A 17,121-nucleotide genomic window follows, 5' to 3' on the forward strand; every position below is an offset into this window, starting at 1 on the left:
CACATATGTTTCACATGTTTGTTGTTGTTTGATTTATCATCCACGGGTTTATATCGAATTAATTTGATGGCCTGCTCCTAGTTGGCTTGTTAGCTCAATTGGTAGAGCGCTGCACTAGTATCGCAGAGGTCAGTGGTTGGAATCCCGTACAGGCCTGAAATTTTTTTCAGGTCTGATTTTCACTATTGCTCAAATAGTGCTTTACTGCGAAGGATCGTTCTCATATACGAACCAAAATATTATTGAAATTTTTTGTTCTTGGAATTCATTATACTAAAGTTTTTAATAATATCTAAACAATAGCTGTGATGGAAAGCTGATATCTTCGTCAAGATGATTATTTTGGCTTTCAATTGTGCGACCTGAATTATGAATCAGTTTTCTCAATTTTGCCAAAACGTTACCTACACTTTGAAGACATAAGTTCATATACTGAACCGCAACTTAAATAGTTGTAATAATAGTAATAGTAACAATAAAGAGAACAATGTTAAAAGCAATTGAGAGAGTTGTAAAACCAAAACCAAAGTAGTCGCAAGAAAATAACTTTAAGAAACTTCAAAGCAAAACCGACCAAACCGCTAAAAGCACGGGAAAACGCGGGCGACCAAATCGACGATATTTTTACTTTTGTATCTGATTGGTTGAGAGATTTGCGAGAGTTTCGGGGCCAATCACAGTGCAGAGTAAGGTAACAACAAAGCAATCGCGGATTCACTTTCTACACTCTATTAAAAATTGCTCTGATATTAATCATAAATAAAACAAACACGTTAAATGGCGCTAGATTTTATTTCAAAGTCTTACAGATCAAATAGAGCCGAACGAGAAGGGTGAATCTCTGAAAGATTTAAGCAGAAACTGAGCTTGACAGTAGATTTACATTTGCATTGAAGATCGGTTTAAGGAACACGAATTCTAAGCTATTTCTTTCAATGCGATCGGTGGAGGAAATCCTTATACTCCCTCACAGTACCAAAACCTTGCTCTGAAGTCATCGCTGCACGAGACAAACGCTGCTCCTGTGGGGGAGTGGGTGATGCAGCGAAAATGGTTGTTGTGACCTAAAGAAAGGACATGTATACCACAGGAATATTAGCGCATTCAGTCCCAGTCCCAGAGTTAAGTTTCACCCTCGTAATGATGATTCCACTTGGCTGGTCTTTTCAACGTCATGTGGGGCGCACGTGAAATGACCGAGCTTTTTATGTGTACTAGTTTCATAACGTGGTCTTAATAAAAAACGAAATGGTTTTCCATGTTGCGGATGGTTATCATTAAATGCGTGACACATGAACAAAGACACGCAAAACGAGGCCTCTACTACCATACTTTTCACAGGAACAAAAAAACCATTTTATTTGTACCTGAACTGAGAGTTTTCTGCAACTCTGTCGACCTCGTGTCCCAGCATGCTATACTGTTATTCGATTCGTCTGCTGCAATCACTATTAAAATTAAGTAGGTTGAAAATTTAGCAAAACAAAATCGCAACGCTCTATCAAGACCTTCCTCTCCAAGGAGCCCTTCTTGAGTGAATCCCCTCTCAAATGAGCTCTCTCTCTCAGCCACACTAAATAGTCCCCACCTCTCATAAGCCCCCTCTCTTCGAGCCCCCCTCGCTTAAAAGCCTCCTGTCTGGGGAACTCCTCTCCTAATGGCCCCTTTTTTCATAAAGTTCCCTTTCTGATAAGCCCCCTATCTAATGAGCCCACACTCTGATATTCACCTTCCTATCATTCCCCCCCCCCACTCCAACAAGTCCTCTCTCTTGCCCCCTCTCCAAAAAGCATCCCCTCACTAAGAAGCTCCCCCTTAATAATAAGTTCCCCTTTTCTTAAAAGCTTTCTCTCTCTAACAAGCTCCCCCTCTGTAATTATCTCCCCTCTTTTGTAGGTACCCCTCTCTGGCGATAAGACCGCTCTTGGGAAAGCGCCGGACTGCTGTGCGGGAGGTCGAGAGTTCAATACCGGCCGGACCAACACTCAGGGTCTTAAAATTAACTGAGAAGAATATGCTTCCTTTCTTTAACATCAAGAAATGGTTAGATATTCTAGTCTTCTCGGATAGGGACGAATAAATGGAGGTCCCGTCTCCTGCAGGGTTAGGGGCAGGAGACGTTAATTTCCCACGCACGAGATTACTGTGTGATGGATGTCCTCCCCTGGGGTGGGTTGAGTGGGTATACAGCGCTTTGGACAATTAGTGGATTTTAGCGCTATATAAATAAAATTATTATTATTATTATTATTATTATTATTATTATTATTATTATTATCTCCCCTTTGTAGTAAGTGCCCTCTCTAATAAGCCCTTTTCTCTCGTATCCCCTCTTATCTAATAAGCTCCTCTCTCTTTGTCTTGTTTGAATGTGTAACTGTCTAGGTTAGATATTAGTGACGTTTCTGTCAGATCGTATTTCAGAACCTCGTGCGTCTTTACTAGTAGTCTGTGTGTACCGTCTAAGTTTGCGTTCTTGAAGTTTATTGCGTTCGTTGCAAAGTCTTTGGATCTTGCGTATATAACTACTCAGGCGTACAGAGAGGACAATCGGTAAGCACGTGTTTCTACCTTTCTTAGCTTCATTTCGTCGGTTATTTCTAGTCTAGTTGTTTTGCCGTTTCCTGCGTTCGTGTTTTTATCACATCCAATAATTGTTCGGCTCTGTCTTTTAATGTCGCTTAGACTAGATATTCTCGCTTGTATTTTAGTTTGACGGTTTTGAGCATTGGTACATTGTAATAATGATAATTCATTGGAAATCAACACGAAGTTCAAGGCTCTTAATCAGTGCTTCGAGGTCCTTATTTCTAATTCTGAACTTGCGGTTATCGCGCCTGGAGTCAGTTACAGAATGTTTCCAGTACTTATTATATAGATCCTAAAAAACAACAAACATTATCAAACTGGACTCACAAAAATCCTCGGTGTGGTTGAAAACAATCTGTGTCCTGTAGTTCGACATTGTGGCGCCCATGTACATGCTTAGAGCCTTTCCTAAAATAAAATTGAACGAATTAAAACAGTCTTTGTCGGTGTATAACTGACTGTTGATGCTGAAGTAAAGGCACATTCTGTACTCCTTGTAAAAGTTCACCATTGACACACTAACACTAGTATTTATATTCTCCACAGTGTTTTCTCTATATTTCCTGTGGTAATGCCAAGGAGAACTTGTTTAACAATCAGGAGCTTTTTACAGTAAATTGGTGATCATTTCCATTATTCTCATAATCTTTACATTTGATTCAAGGACGATACTGTAAGGAGAAATTAGAAGCCAGTCCCTCTCAGGGGTTGAAAGATTATTAAGGTAGAATCACAATAAAAAACAAACTAAAAACAAGTAAAAGTTAATCGTTTCGAGTTTATTACCAGTAGAGAGTTCCCATAGATACACACGAGTATCTTTTCCACTTGAAACAATATACTGCAAGAGAGTAAAGAGTACTGACTTGTCAAATATTTGTTATTTTCAACATTAGCCTGTTCACGGCTTTCAGCAAGTGGAACGATACGAAATCCATGCAAAGTTGTGAACAGCGTGACAAAGGCAGCAGAGCGAAAACCGAGAGAGGCTTGGGTCAAGTCATTCGTTACATGACCAGACCAAAGCCTCCATCGTTTTTCCACTCCTCTGCTACCAACGCGCCATTTTTTATTGCGCTTTGTTTAAATTCCTGAATGCCTGGAACAGTCTACACAAACACGAGCTGAAATTATACCACTAGCTTTCAAGTAAGCATTTGTTACGTATGATGCACGATCCTCGCAGTAGAGAGCGGCTTTTATGCAATAGCGAAAAATCAGACCTGAAAAAATCAGGCCTGTACGGGATTCGAACCACTGACCTCTGCGATACTAGCGCAGCATTCTACCAATTGAGCTAACAAGCCAACTGGGAGCAGGCCGTTAAGTTGATTCGTAATAAACCCGTGATGAAAAATATATGAACTTCAAAATATATGAACTTCATACATTCATCGTATAAGCATTTGTTGTTAGAAAAAATATCTTAAGTGCAATTGAACGAAGTAAGAAACCATAATTTTTTTCTTCTTACCTTTCCGTTTTGAGAAAAACAAACTGAATACACCTGCAGCAGAAAATACCATCTTAGTAATTCGTACAAAGTCCTCTACACTACTAACGTCTCCATCCTGGTTTGCCTGTAAGTAACTGACAACTTCACTCTGGTGTGCCTGCACATAACTACCCTCTCCATCCTTGTGTGCCTGCACATAACTACCCCCTCGACCCTGGTGTACCTGCACATAACTACACTTGCACCTTGACCTACCTATACATAACTACCCTCTCCACCCTGGTGTACCTCTACATAACTACTCCATGCACCTTGATGTACCTATACATAACTACCCTCTCCACCCTGGTGTACCTCTACATAACTACTCCGTGCACCTTGATGTACCTATAGATAACTACCCTCTCCACCCTAGTATGCCAGACGTAGCTAACCTCTTCACCCTTGTGTGCCAGTCTAAAACTAACACCTCCACCCTGGTGTTTGTACAAAACCAACCCCTCCACTCTGGTGTGTTTGTACAAAATTTACCTCTCCACCTCAGTGTGTTTGTATATAGCTAACCTCTCCATCGCGATGTGTTTGGACAAAACTAACCTCTCCACCCTGGTGTGTTTGTACATAACTAACCTCTCAAATCTGGTGTGCCTCTACAAAACTAAAATCTCCACTTTGGTGTGCCTGTACATGACTAACCTCACCACTTTTGTGTGCCTGTACATAACTAACCTCTCCAGCCTGGTGTGCCTGTTCAAATGTTGCAATACATCGATTGCTGACTCCATCCCAGATCTACAGCAAATGAAGACATGTGTTATCGTGTGTCAAGTTATTGACAACAAAAATAAGGAAATATTTTCAACTTAATATTCATAATAATATGACCCACATGGTCCTCCCGCAGACAATCGTAAAGAAAGCCATAATGAAAGCTGACGTGTGTGCGACAGGGTGCGAGCCAGTCCGGAAAAGGTGGACCGGCCCCACACTTGCGTGGCTCTTTTGCATCTTCCGAGTTACAAAGAATCACACAAGCCATTAAGTGACTACGTCTTAAAAGTCATGAACTGTTTTGGTAAAACTCAAAACAGAACGGTAATTCAACAGGATACTCGAAATTAATAAGCTTTGTGTTGGAAGAGTCGCGAGGTTTTCTTTTCCCTAATTTAGATTTCCTTTTACAAATTGCCATGAGTGTTTTAATTTCCTCTCTCTTTTTTTCCCCGGGACGGTTGTGGAGTTTCTTACGTTTTCCTTCGCGCGGGTAAATTGGCGCGCAGACGTCAAACTTACTCCCCTCGCGCATGCCCTGTGTTTGACTGACATGTTCTCTATAAAACACCTTAAACATTTTCAATAATTGCACATGCGCAAAGCTTTCACCACTGTGTTGGTACCACCTACCTTTATTGATCCATCCTTGCTACAAGATGCATAAAGATTAGCTGATGCGGAATATTGCACCTACAATTGATGAACGAAGCCCTGTTAACCCTTTACACCCTCACATCATGATCAGTACGCATATTCTCTACACTGTTCTCCATACATTTCCTAAGGAGCTGACAAGGAGAATTTAGTCAACAATGAAGAGCTTTTTAGATGGTGATCATTTCCTTTATTCTCGTGACCTTAATGTGTGATTCAGCTGTGAAATTGTGAGGAGAAATGAAATGCTAGTCACTCTAGGGGTTCAAGGGTCAATCTTACATTCCGAATAACAAGGACATGGACACTCTAGAATTACAAGTATATCGTCTGTTTTACAGTTTACTAGTATTTAGATGATTCTCAACCTCATGCTGCCCCAGAAATCAGAATTCACTGTAAATTGAACAAATTTCTTTTTCTCTCCAGTTGGAAGCAGCATTGAGAATTGTGTTGCAAGTAAGGCTATGTTTTGTCTGTAAGAAATTGGATGTACAGGACCAGTTGTTTTTACTACCCTGCGGGGGGAGGAATTTTGTGGTCCTTGGTTTTGGCGGGGAGCGGAAGGGGAATCAGTCGTCATCAAAAGAATATAAACGGGTGGGGCGATGTAAATTTTACAGTCAATTCACTGCGTATGCCTTTGGGGGGAGGGGCATCATAGGAATGTCACATAACCTTACAGGGTGATTGAGTAAGACATCGTGACACAACGGAAATCTAACTACTCCCCCCTCCCTTCCCCTGGGCGATAACTAATGACCAGTCCCTGGGCTAAGAGTGTCTGATGGGTAACAAATGTAGAGTAAGAGTTCTTGTTAACAGCTCACCCGTGTGATTAAAATTTGTCAAAAATAAAATTAATCATACCATATTAATAGATCCTGTGTGATATTCACGAGGGTTTGCCGGTACAAAACACTGCCCTGTGTTTGTATCATAAAGACGAACTGTAAAAAAAAACCAAATGCAAAATGATTAATATGTTTAGAGTGGATGAATGACAGCATACTCCTGCAAGAACAGGATATAAAAAGAGTCCATTATCAGCAATAATATGAAAAAAAAAAATTCTTATGAAGAATGCCATCGAATGTGTCCGAAAAGAGTTCTTATTTGGAATGGATCATCTTGTAAATTAGTTTGATTACATTAAGTCAGAATAAAATGTTTCGAGACATGCTACAAACGAAGGCCAAAGGACTTATTTTTTTTTTTAATCTTGATGGTCAAATCGCACTCAGTAAGACTTTCACTGCTCTTTGAATTTGACTACGAGTAATCTCGTACCCAGATCCTACCATGTATTAAACGCAAAGGGTCTGGGTACGAGGAAAGACTACGCGACTACTGCTTATAGGTCATAACACAATTAACAAAAATTCAGTACACTAATTTGCAGCAATTTTCTTCTCCGTGATTTCGTGTGACGGAAAAGGACGGGCTTCTTGTAGTCTGGGATTAAATAGGAAAAAAGAACTCACTGGTTGGGTGCTCTGTGCCAACAAGAATGAAATCTCCTGTGGGATGAAACGACATGGATGTTACAACCTCGGCTTCCTGAAAGAAAAACAGATCGTAACTTGCAGCTTTTAGCAACCTCAAATAATTTAAAACTATCTTTTGCACAATGCGTATAAGTTAATAGGTTGCTTCAGTAGTAGACTCAGCGGAGGGGGACTCAAGGGGAGGGGAGTGAAAGGGGGAGGGGAGTGAAAGGGGGAGGGGAGTGAAAGGGGGAGGGGAGTGAAAGGGGGAGGGGAGGGGAGTGAGTCTATGCCCCCCTTCCCGTGAGACCTATACTTATAGTGTTCGTTCAATCAAAATTTACGACCCCCTCCCTTCACCTCTATGAAAAACTCCTAGATCCAATTCAGATATCAATTACTGAATAGTTTATGAAATGTTCAGAATGTTTGCCATATACATGTAGCTTACCTGAAGGGAACGATATGCCTTTTTCACGGAGGGTTTGGAGATATCGAACAGTTTAACTGTGCAGCCTTTACTGCCAGATGCCAAGACCAAAGCGTTGGGATGAAATTCAACAGCTGTAACTTCCTGAAACAAAATGAAAACAGTAGTGTAATACATCCTGCACCCTAATGACAACAATAACAATCAAGATAAGGATCGCGTTAACGATAATGATAAAAGAGAGATTAAGCAACGCCTTTATGTGAAACGGCAAACGTCAGCTTGCCCTTTCACGTTTCATGTAAAATGGCGTGAACCTTGCGGCTTTAGCTTCGCGTGAGCTCACGTCATAGGAGATTTGAAGGCGCCCTTGTATGACTTACAACAAACGATTCCCGTTCCCTTTTTCCGCCAATTAACTTCTACTCGGTAAGAGAAAAAGTGAAAAAAATCTCCCGCACACGAGAAACGCTAAACAGGTTACTTTCCCGTTGAAACGACGAAGCGCAACCGGCGAACGTGAAAAAATGGCGGGAGAAACAAGGTCACGTGGTCACTCTTGCCGTTCACGTTTCACGTAAACGCGGAGCTAAATATGCTGACGAGCACAATTACGATAGAAATAATAAGCTTATTCTTTGCGCGTTAGTGACGTACATCCATATGGTCGTAAAGAGTCCTGATAACTGGATGATTTTCTAAATTGGTGCCAGTTCCTTGATCCTGTGTTTGTGGCATCGTGTTTTTTGCAACCGTTCTCTCGACATCTAACACCTGCGAGAAATAACCCGGAGAAAGTACAGAGATAAAACGCGACCAACATTTAAACTGTGCTACACTGTATTTGCACACTTTTCAGTCATTCATTTCAATAGCTGCTTTACATTTTCACATTGGAAGAAATTAATTAACTTAAGGTCTTTATAGAAGATTGTCAAATTAAGATTCATTTAAGTGGGAATTGAGGACGAATGGTGCTAGATGCGCTGAACTCCGCGTTGAGAGGTCCTGGTTCTAGCCCAGTGCTAGGCACTCTAGGCACTCTGTCTAAAGGAAATGAGTGAAAACGCGGGCACACGAAAAGCCGTGGGGAATTAGCATAAGAGGCCATCACCGTGACAACTGCAACTGCTGTCCGTTGTTTTTCGGCTCTTTCTCGAGTCTCGATTTACTGAGGGCCTGGAACAAACCTATCTAAAATCTTTTTTTTTTTGGTCATGAAGTTCAAAACAAAACGGTAAACCAACTGTGAATATCAGTTTTTACATAAGCTTTGAGGGACAGTCTTGAGTTTTCCTTTTCCCAATTTTTCTTTCCTGTTTTTTTATATTTCTAAGAACGTTTCGATTTTGGTCGCATATTTTACGTCACAGCAGTTATTGCTTTTATAACAACATACCTTGATGGACGCATCCACTGAGCCTGTGGCTATCAATCGACCTAAAACAGATAATGAAACATGTAACTACATCCTGATCATTTTTCACTGAAGGGGGCCTAAATTCAGCGTCCTGACTTAAAGGGATACTTCAAAATCATGTTTCCGAGAAGGGACTGGAACCTCTCATCATTTTTCCGGTACAGTCAGTGAAAAATAATAATAGGCTCCAGTCCGTTCTCGGAAACCTGATATTGGAGTTTTCATATAAGTCAAGACACTAAACTCAGGTGACATCTATTTGAAATAATCAAAGTACTAACTACTCTCGATAACCGGCTTCCAAACGGTAAAATAAAACAAAAAAACTGAAAACGAGCATACGCACCAAAAAAATAAACAGAATTTTACCATTTTGACTAAAACTCGCCGTTCGGCAGGGAGCCTTATGTGCTGTTACGTAATTTGTTTCGTACATGGCCGCTGGAGGACTGGTACCATGATCTGGAAAAGAATGTCATGTGGTAAGTCTTCCAGAATTCTCTCATTGAATGGGAGGTTCCTCTTCATAACATTGGAACACCTTCAGGGGCGCTTTTTCCAGTCCCAACTGAGTTCCGCATATTGGAGGTTCCACTGTATAATCATTATATACGTGACCTACAATGATGGAACCTCCTTGTCTCGTACCTAGACCTTTCATGGTTGTAAGCTACATTTGCACGGTAGGATCTTGGAACGAGATCAGGCAACTCTCTACATTAGTTCTTAAATGATGACTGCTCTCATTTCCGTCTTAAAACTCACGCTAACAAGATCCTTCAACATGCGAGGGTATACATGCTATACAACTTCCCACAAAGGATAACTACTAGTTTGGTAACTTCAACCCCTTAATGTGAGACAATTATAACACTAGTGTGATTTATTTTCTGATAACAATGAATCATGTATCATTAATCTCAAAATCTGATAAAATATTTTGGTGGATGAAAGCCTAATAAATACTTTACATGACCTTGCTAATCATGACCATGTGCTATATTCCTCGTTTAAGATATTTTACATATCACATTCCAAAAGCTGTTACAGTGAAAGTGACAAACTGACCGTTAAAAAAATGATTTAGTTTTAAATCATATCTAGAAAGTTCCTTGATGCTTTCACCTCTTTATTTCTGTTATATTTACAGAAAGAAATTATCCTCACTGTTTCTAACTTCAAATGATAATTTTTGATAAGTTAAATCCAAATCTTGACAGAAATTACTTGGGCATTCAGGTAGTGTAAAGCCAAATACTTATGTTACAGTTGATTTCTCCATTTGAGTGTAACAGAGGACGAAGGGAAACTGGCTCAATAAGGGGAAAAAATCTTCAATATAACAGAAAAATATTGCGGCCAGTTAAAAAAAATTAACCCTAACTCCTTGAAGTGATTCATTGATAACTTCTCACTATTGCATCCATGCATTATCCAACAAAAAAGGAATGAGAATACTCAGACTTATCAGGTAGAAGTTGTTCTCTTGATCCAGCACCAAACTCTTGTAATTAATTTGCAAGGAAATGTTTGGCAGCTGGAGGAAGGGGGTAGGGGAGGGGGAAATTAAGAATTAGATTTTGGGAGTTATAGGTTTAATTTTTCCTTTTCTATAGCACAACTAAAACAAGGTATGTCACAGTTTCCACATTGTAAAAAGTTGACTTGCATTTTGCAAGTTCGTATTCTTGATTCTGTCTTTTGTGTCTTCTGCATTCTTAATTATCCTTTCTCTTTCCTGGTTAATCATTGCCACTTTTGTAATTTTTGTGTAACTATAATTATTATTAATAGCTATAATCAATAATTAATAAATGATTAATTATAGTCCTCTTCACATAGCATGGAGTTGCTAGTTGTAGAAAATTGTCTTGAAATTTCTTGATGCCAGCTTCTTGAACTCCAATGCCTTCAGTTCTGAACACTTGTCACAACAGGGTTGCTAACATGTACAACATAAATCTGTTGCCCAACCTCCAGTCCTTCAGTTTCAGGTGTCCCCCCCTGAAGCATGACAGAACTACAGGTACCATCAATCAAGCTCTCAAGTGAGAAGGTCTCCACTTCTTCAGAGCTGGAGACAGGTGTCTGCAATGATGACAGGTAGCTGGAAGAGAGTGCAGAACTCTCCCTGACTGCACGATGAACAGAACTGCTGGTGGATGTCCTTGAAACCTGCAGTTCACTGTCTTTACTTCTCACAGCAGGTGACAGGCAATTTCGGACACCAGACTGTTTGTTCAATGACTTTTGACTTTGCGTCAGAGCAGCAATTTTTGATGCAACTAAATCGGTTTCAGAAACTTTCCTTTCTGAGGATGTTGGAAAAGTTGGAGATGAAGCAGATACTGGGGGAGACACATTAAACCTTCTACCACATGAATGTATTAAACTTGGAGATTGCGCATGACCATGTGATTGTGGGGAAGCTTCTCCTGCTGCACTAGATGTTGGCACAGCTGAATTATCAGGCAAACACAATCCAGGATTTTCACTGGAGCCATTTTCCACACTGTCTTCATCTTCATCTCCAGAATCCCCCTGGTCAGGTTGTTTTTCACCATGTTCCAGCCCTTTCAGCAAACACTTCATTCGCTCCTCATGTTTCTTCTTGGATCACAGATTCTTGAAGTAATCACCGACACACTGTTCAGGTATGGCCAGCTGATAGGCTAAGGTTTGGCGCTTCTCCAATAAAAGGTACTTGCTGCGGTGATAATGATCCTCCATGACAGCCTTGGCTTCTGTGAGTATGTAGCGTCTTCTTTTCCTGTGTGCATCATCAGACAGACCCTAATACCCCCCCCCCCCCCAAAAAAAAACACATCAGCATCAAAATTTATGTCAACTCTCAAAATTTACAATTAATCTTCAAGGTGCTTCTTATACTCTAAAAATACCAAAATTAATGATAATTTAAAACCCAATTAACTTAAACCTCACGGACACAAAGGTAAGAAAAGACAAGATAAGATAATGACTTTATTTTAAGAGGGTAGCACATAACAGTTAATAGGTACAAATGATAACTCTGTGGCCCTCTATAAAGTGATCTAATCAATAAATAAAATTAACATAGATAAAAGTAATAATAATTTGATGTATACAATTTATAAACCTATTAAAAAGAAATTAATACATATGTATATATACTAAAAATTCATAATAATAAAACATACTAAATATTAATATCATCATCCATATTATAAAAAATTCATATCACTATTTTGTTTACAAAGTAAATTGTTTATAACTTTCTTTTTCAAGGCTTTGGCATTCTTTAGTTCTTTAAGGTCTTTATCTAGGCTATTCCACTCTTTGATCGTGCAGTAAATGTTCACCCACCTTCTGTTTCATTTTTGCAACGGGGACAAGAAATGCAGTAGAAATGCATGTAGAAATGCAGTCTTCAATCACAGAAACTAAATTTGCTTTGGTAGAACTATGCCAGGTTCTCTTTTTTACATAAACCTGGAGTACATGAATTCTCATACATCTCCTTTCATTAAGAAGAAAGAAAAACCAGAAATCATCCTCTCCCAGATCAGTATGTATTGCACAGCAACTAGTCTGCAGAGCAAATGTGACTTTGGCAACCAAGCCTTCGTTAGTTTTTATGGTCAAATTTATAGCCCCTACCAAGTAAGCAACAGACTGAACGAAGGAGAGCGGAGGGGTGAGGAAACAGAGATGAATAGAAATCTATTTGTCTTTCTCCACCCCTTCCCCACCATCCACTCTAACTTGAAATTGAACAAGGCTAGCTGGATGAATGATTGTGAGCTTGTAACCTATCTTGCCTTAATGTGATGCCTACACAGCAGGCTACACAACAACAAAAATCTCAACAAAAATTAAATTGAAAACAAAAAAAGAAAATTACAAACGCTTGATGAAAAAACAATGCACTTATTATCTCAATCTGCCTACATTTCATCCTCTCCTTTCTTCTCAATTCTCCCTTCTGGTAATAAATCCTTAGGCGTTGAGCCTCTGGTCTCAGAAGGAACTGTCGCATGATCTCAAAATTCATCCAACCTCTCTAGTGCGTATTGTCTTGCGGGCGAAAAAAAGTTCTCACCATGTTTGAGCATTTCAGAGAGGTATCCTTGCGATTTGCCCAAGACTGCTTTGGCAAACACCTCTTGGGAAACATTGTACTTAACGAGTTCAAGTTTAACTTGTTCACAAATGCTCTCTGTATCGAGCACATGCCCATTTCCAGTCAAGGACTCTGCTGCTGCAGCGGGCTTCAGGGTCTGGGGAGGCTCTGCGAATTTCTTGTCAGAAGTTATTCTTAGAATGTGATTGAGAAACATGCTTGCCGAGGGGGAATCATCTGGTTTCTCCTCTGGCTCACTCTCACAATCTTGGTCTACTTTTTGAAGTTCAAGATTGCTCATGAAAAACTCATCAGTAGTGAGTTTTGCCATTCTCCATTTACTTCTTTCCCTAGGCAGGCAATGAAATGGAATAAATTGTTGTATACTGAATCAGGCCTTTACATGCATATACAGTAAAAACCCGCAAATAAGAACCTAAAAATTAAGAACCTGTTAGCCTAAAATCTGCCATTTATACCCCCTATAAACAAGAACCTATTTAGCCTAAAAAAATTAAAATAGGTTCTTATTTTCTAAAATCATATAGTACATTACAGGTACACTGAGATAATTTCTGTAATCATAATCGAAGAAAAACCAGATTGCCATTGCTGTAAAACATGTTTTTCTTAAGAAAAATGAGTGCAAAATATGTAGTTACAAAATATAGGACAATTGCCAACTTGTTATGCAGGTGTGTTTTTCTCCAGGAATAAGAACCTGTTTTAAGAACCTAAATAGCCTAAAATTTTGTTAAGTACCATTTATATAAGAACCTGTTTAGGCTAACTCCTAAAAATGTAGGTTCTTACTTGTAGGTTTTTACTGTACACGAACAGCTTTGAACAATAAAATTGAAAGTCCAGATTTTCAGAGACATGTCTAACCAAGGCTCGATCTTGTTCAAATTACATAGAAAGAGTCATCTATAGCTACATGTAAGGTTCACTTTGCTGTTTGCCACAACCACAGAAGGCTTAGGACCAAAAAGGTTATATTACAGTTACTGAGAAAAGAACAAGCTTCAAATGCCAGAGTAATCTGAAATCTCATGGAGATAAGTTTGAGTCTTACAGGATCACCTTGAAATAGACTTTATGATTGAACAAAGGGTGTATGGGCTGTTAGTCCTAAATAAAATGTATTGCGGCGTGATGACAAGCTTGCAGTCAAAACTTCAACTTTAACAAATCGTTTATGGTGGCCAATTTGCATTACGAACTCAGTTGACAAAACCAAATTATCTTGAAAATGATTTAGCCTTGTTACATTATTGAGACTTTTTCTGTTTCAAAAATTAATTATTAAAAGCAACACCAACATAATGATTTAATTGAGTAACAATGCTATCCTCCTTTCTGAGTCATGGACTGTTTGAAATTGGCAGTATTTTTTTAAGTCTAGCTACAAGTGTACTACCTTTCAGTTTTATTGTTAGTAAATACACAAAAAATTTAATTATATGTATTTTCCCAAGAACTACACCAAAATAGTTATTAAACCATTTGAGGCGTACTTGAAGATTCATTAATTTTAAGAGAGGGCTTGGAAAAGGATCATACCAACTAAGCAAGACAGTGCTTTATAAGAGAGAATGTTTACCACACTAATATCATTCTAAAACAAAAACATGATGTGCTCTTTCCTTTGAACAAATACAATTAAAAGGCTACCAACACTAAGCTATCCTAACATAGAATAACTCAAAATTCTTGCAGTGAAATAAAACACAGTTAGTGAACAAATAGCCCATAATTGCACTTTTAAAGTCAAGCACTGATTCAGTAGACAGAAGAAAATGCAACTTAGATATTCCATTTCATTAACTTCTTTTTGCAGATGAATAGAAACTGGGTAGTTTCCCCAAATTCAAATTCACCAAATGCACAGAGTTACTAATATTTAATCTGACTCAGTCGATCTTCTCCTCATTTCAAGTATGATAATTAAGTCAAAAAAATTTTCAAACTAGTAAAACAATCGTTTTAAATATGCCTGTTACATTTTCAATAATTCCAAGTGATTTTAGGCCTTAATAAGAGGCAAAGGCATTAAACTCTACCAGTTTCTACTGCCTGAAAAGGAGAACATTGCCACATGGGCATACATGTAGTTACATTTATTACCATTCTGACTCCCAGTTAGTGTAAATTTTTATTTAAAATCATCTCACCCACATGTGCAAGCATATTATTTCAGAGAGAACAAGAGAATCAGGACTACATACACACAGCTTTGTAGAAATTTCACAATTTTTAAGTATGGAAACAAAAGTGTTACAAATGCAGAAAATACAAAAATTTTCAAAAATATGAACAAAAAGTCAGAAGTTTTGACCCTCTGACCACAGCGAGTAACTGACATCCAAGTCCTTCTTACAATATCACCCCTGAATCAACACAACCCTGGTGTACCTGCACATAACTACCACTCCACTCTGGTGTACCTGTACATAACTACCCTAATGTGCCTGATGTAACTAACCTCTCCACCGAGGTGTGCCTTTACAAAATTAAGAGTGTGTCTCTGTAAAAGCGGTCCGGTCAATTTTGGTTGAGACACAGATTTCCCTCATTTCTTGTGTGTTGGAAGACATTCATGTGCCTATACTAAAACCACAATCCGTTTGATGGGATCTCTTTATTTTTCAAAGTTTTACGGAAATGAAATTTCACTCGAGCGAAGGCCTGTCGTGACACTTTTCAAGACTTTAATTTGAGACAACTTTGGAGGACAATTGAAAAGAAACTACGGAACTCAGCAAAAAACAAATACCACAGCCATGTATATTAATTCTATCTTATCCATCGAGGCGACTTTCGTGAACATCACATTTCAATCAAGGAAACAGGAAGACTTGAATGACACCTTATCGATTTACTTAAGTCACACACGCGAAAACCGATCAAATTCAAGGTAAATTTTTGAAAAAGTGAGGCGTTTTTAACTGATCCAACTAACATAATTAGGAAGTAGATGCTATAGAAAAGGTAACTACAGAAAAAAACTTTGCGGCCCGACCTTTACGAAAGCTTTATAACTCCACGAACTTACCTAATTTTCGCCAATCTCCAAGTTTGGCCGCCATTTTGAGGGACTTATCAACATGGCGTTGCAGACACAAATCGAGCAGGTAGATCTAAAACCGTCAGAAATACATGCGAAAGCAATTAAAATAAACTTTACTTTCTATTCAAGCAGCAAAATGTGAAATTATTCGTAATACTTACCATTCCTACATTCCCATGCGACCATTTCTTCCAACAATTCAAACACAACTAGTGTTCAAATTCCCCTCGTCAGTCCACCATAAGAAATAACCTGTGTCATCCAAGCTTGGACTCAAATGTGAAGTGCGAATCAAATAACACAACTGCTTCTTCTTCGAGGCAATATTATGCTGGTATTTTGATTTTCTGATCGACAAGAACGGTGTTCAGTAAGGGATCGCCATATTTACCTCATACACGGACCGCTGGCCAGCCGCTGAGTGAAAACAGAACGGTGTGGGGTGGGGTGGGTGGGGGCTTATCGTCATAAGATATTAGAATACATGCTTAAAAACTTCGGGACTCCCATTGTAAACCGTGAAGGTATGCTTAGTGGTACAGACTACTTTTATTTTGTTCACATAACTTTTTCCTTTAAATCAGGACTGGTATTAATTAATAGAGTTATCGATGTATTTTTAACCGGGGTACCCATATTACCTTTTGCTTGTCTTCTGTGGTATAAAATAAGGTGTCTATTTTATGAGAACCTTTTATTTATGCCCCAATTGCACGGAATGAACACTGTACTTAGAATGTTTTTTCTGAGTCATTTCTGCTGTTCCCAAGAATGCATGCAAATCATTGCTTTATATACAAAGCTGACTCTAAAATATGATTTTCCGCAACAGTAATCAATGTCATTTACGTATGGTGTTAATAAAACTAGCAATGTACAATTTTTAGTGTTTTCCACTTATAAGCTCGACATAAAATTGTTAAGTGAATCATGTTAGTCTCAGCTCATACCTTTAGTTGATCTGACCTTTTATCACGAAACCCTATTTTTTTTTAAATGTTCAGCAAGCAACCGTGAGCGATAATCCTACTCTTGTACGTTGGATCAGCCATGATCTAATCGGCCCAAAGTAACAAATATAAATATAGAGGCAAGACCGATACAACGTCTTCAGGCACCAGAAGAACTTCAGCCTTTTT

General features: G+C 38.8%; 1 protein-coding gene across 3 annotated transcripts; it reads right to left on the reverse strand.

Annotated features, from left to right (window-relative positions):
* Positions 1-773: 773 nt before the first annotated feature.
* Positions 774-16,391, reverse strand: LOC148724768 (cleavage stimulation factor subunit 1-like). 3 transcript variants are annotated; one of them, XM_088729627.1, is made up of 16 exons: positions 16,144-16,391; positions 15,968-16,052; positions 12,892-13,262; positions 9,180-9,272; positions 8,790-8,830; positions 8,048-8,164; positions 7,412-7,534; positions 6,958-7,033; positions 6,344-6,423; positions 5,450-5,509; positions 4,775-4,837; positions 4,064-4,096; positions 3,376-3,430; positions 2,917-2,997; positions 1,368-1,448; positions 774-1,064 (listed from the first exon to the last, which is right to left on the reverse strand). In XM_088729627.1, the coding sequence occupies exons 3-16, from the start codon at positions 13,241-13,243 to the stop codon at positions 958-960; spliced, it is 1,362 nt and encodes a 453-aa protein (XP_088585753.1). In that variant the 5' UTR covers positions 13,244-13,262; positions 15,968-16,052; positions 16,144-16,391; the 3' UTR covers positions 774-957. The 3 variants fall into 3 exon arrangements, with proteins under 3 accessions (XP_088585753.1, XP_088585755.1, XP_088585754.1); XM_088729629.1 differs by lacking the exon at positions 12,892-13,262; XM_088729628.1 differs by lacking the exons at positions 15,968-16,052; positions 16,144-16,391 and having other exon boundaries at positions 12,741-13,034.
* Positions 16,392-17,121: the final 730 nt, after the last annotated feature.

Source organism: Stylophora pistillata, chromosome 8 (genome assembly GCF_964205215.1).
Source record: "Stylophora pistillata chromosome 8, jaStyPist1.2, whole genome shotgun sequence".
NCBI classification, from domain to species: Eukaryota; Metazoa; Cnidaria; class Anthozoa; order Scleractinia; family Pocilloporidae; genus Stylophora; species Stylophora pistillata.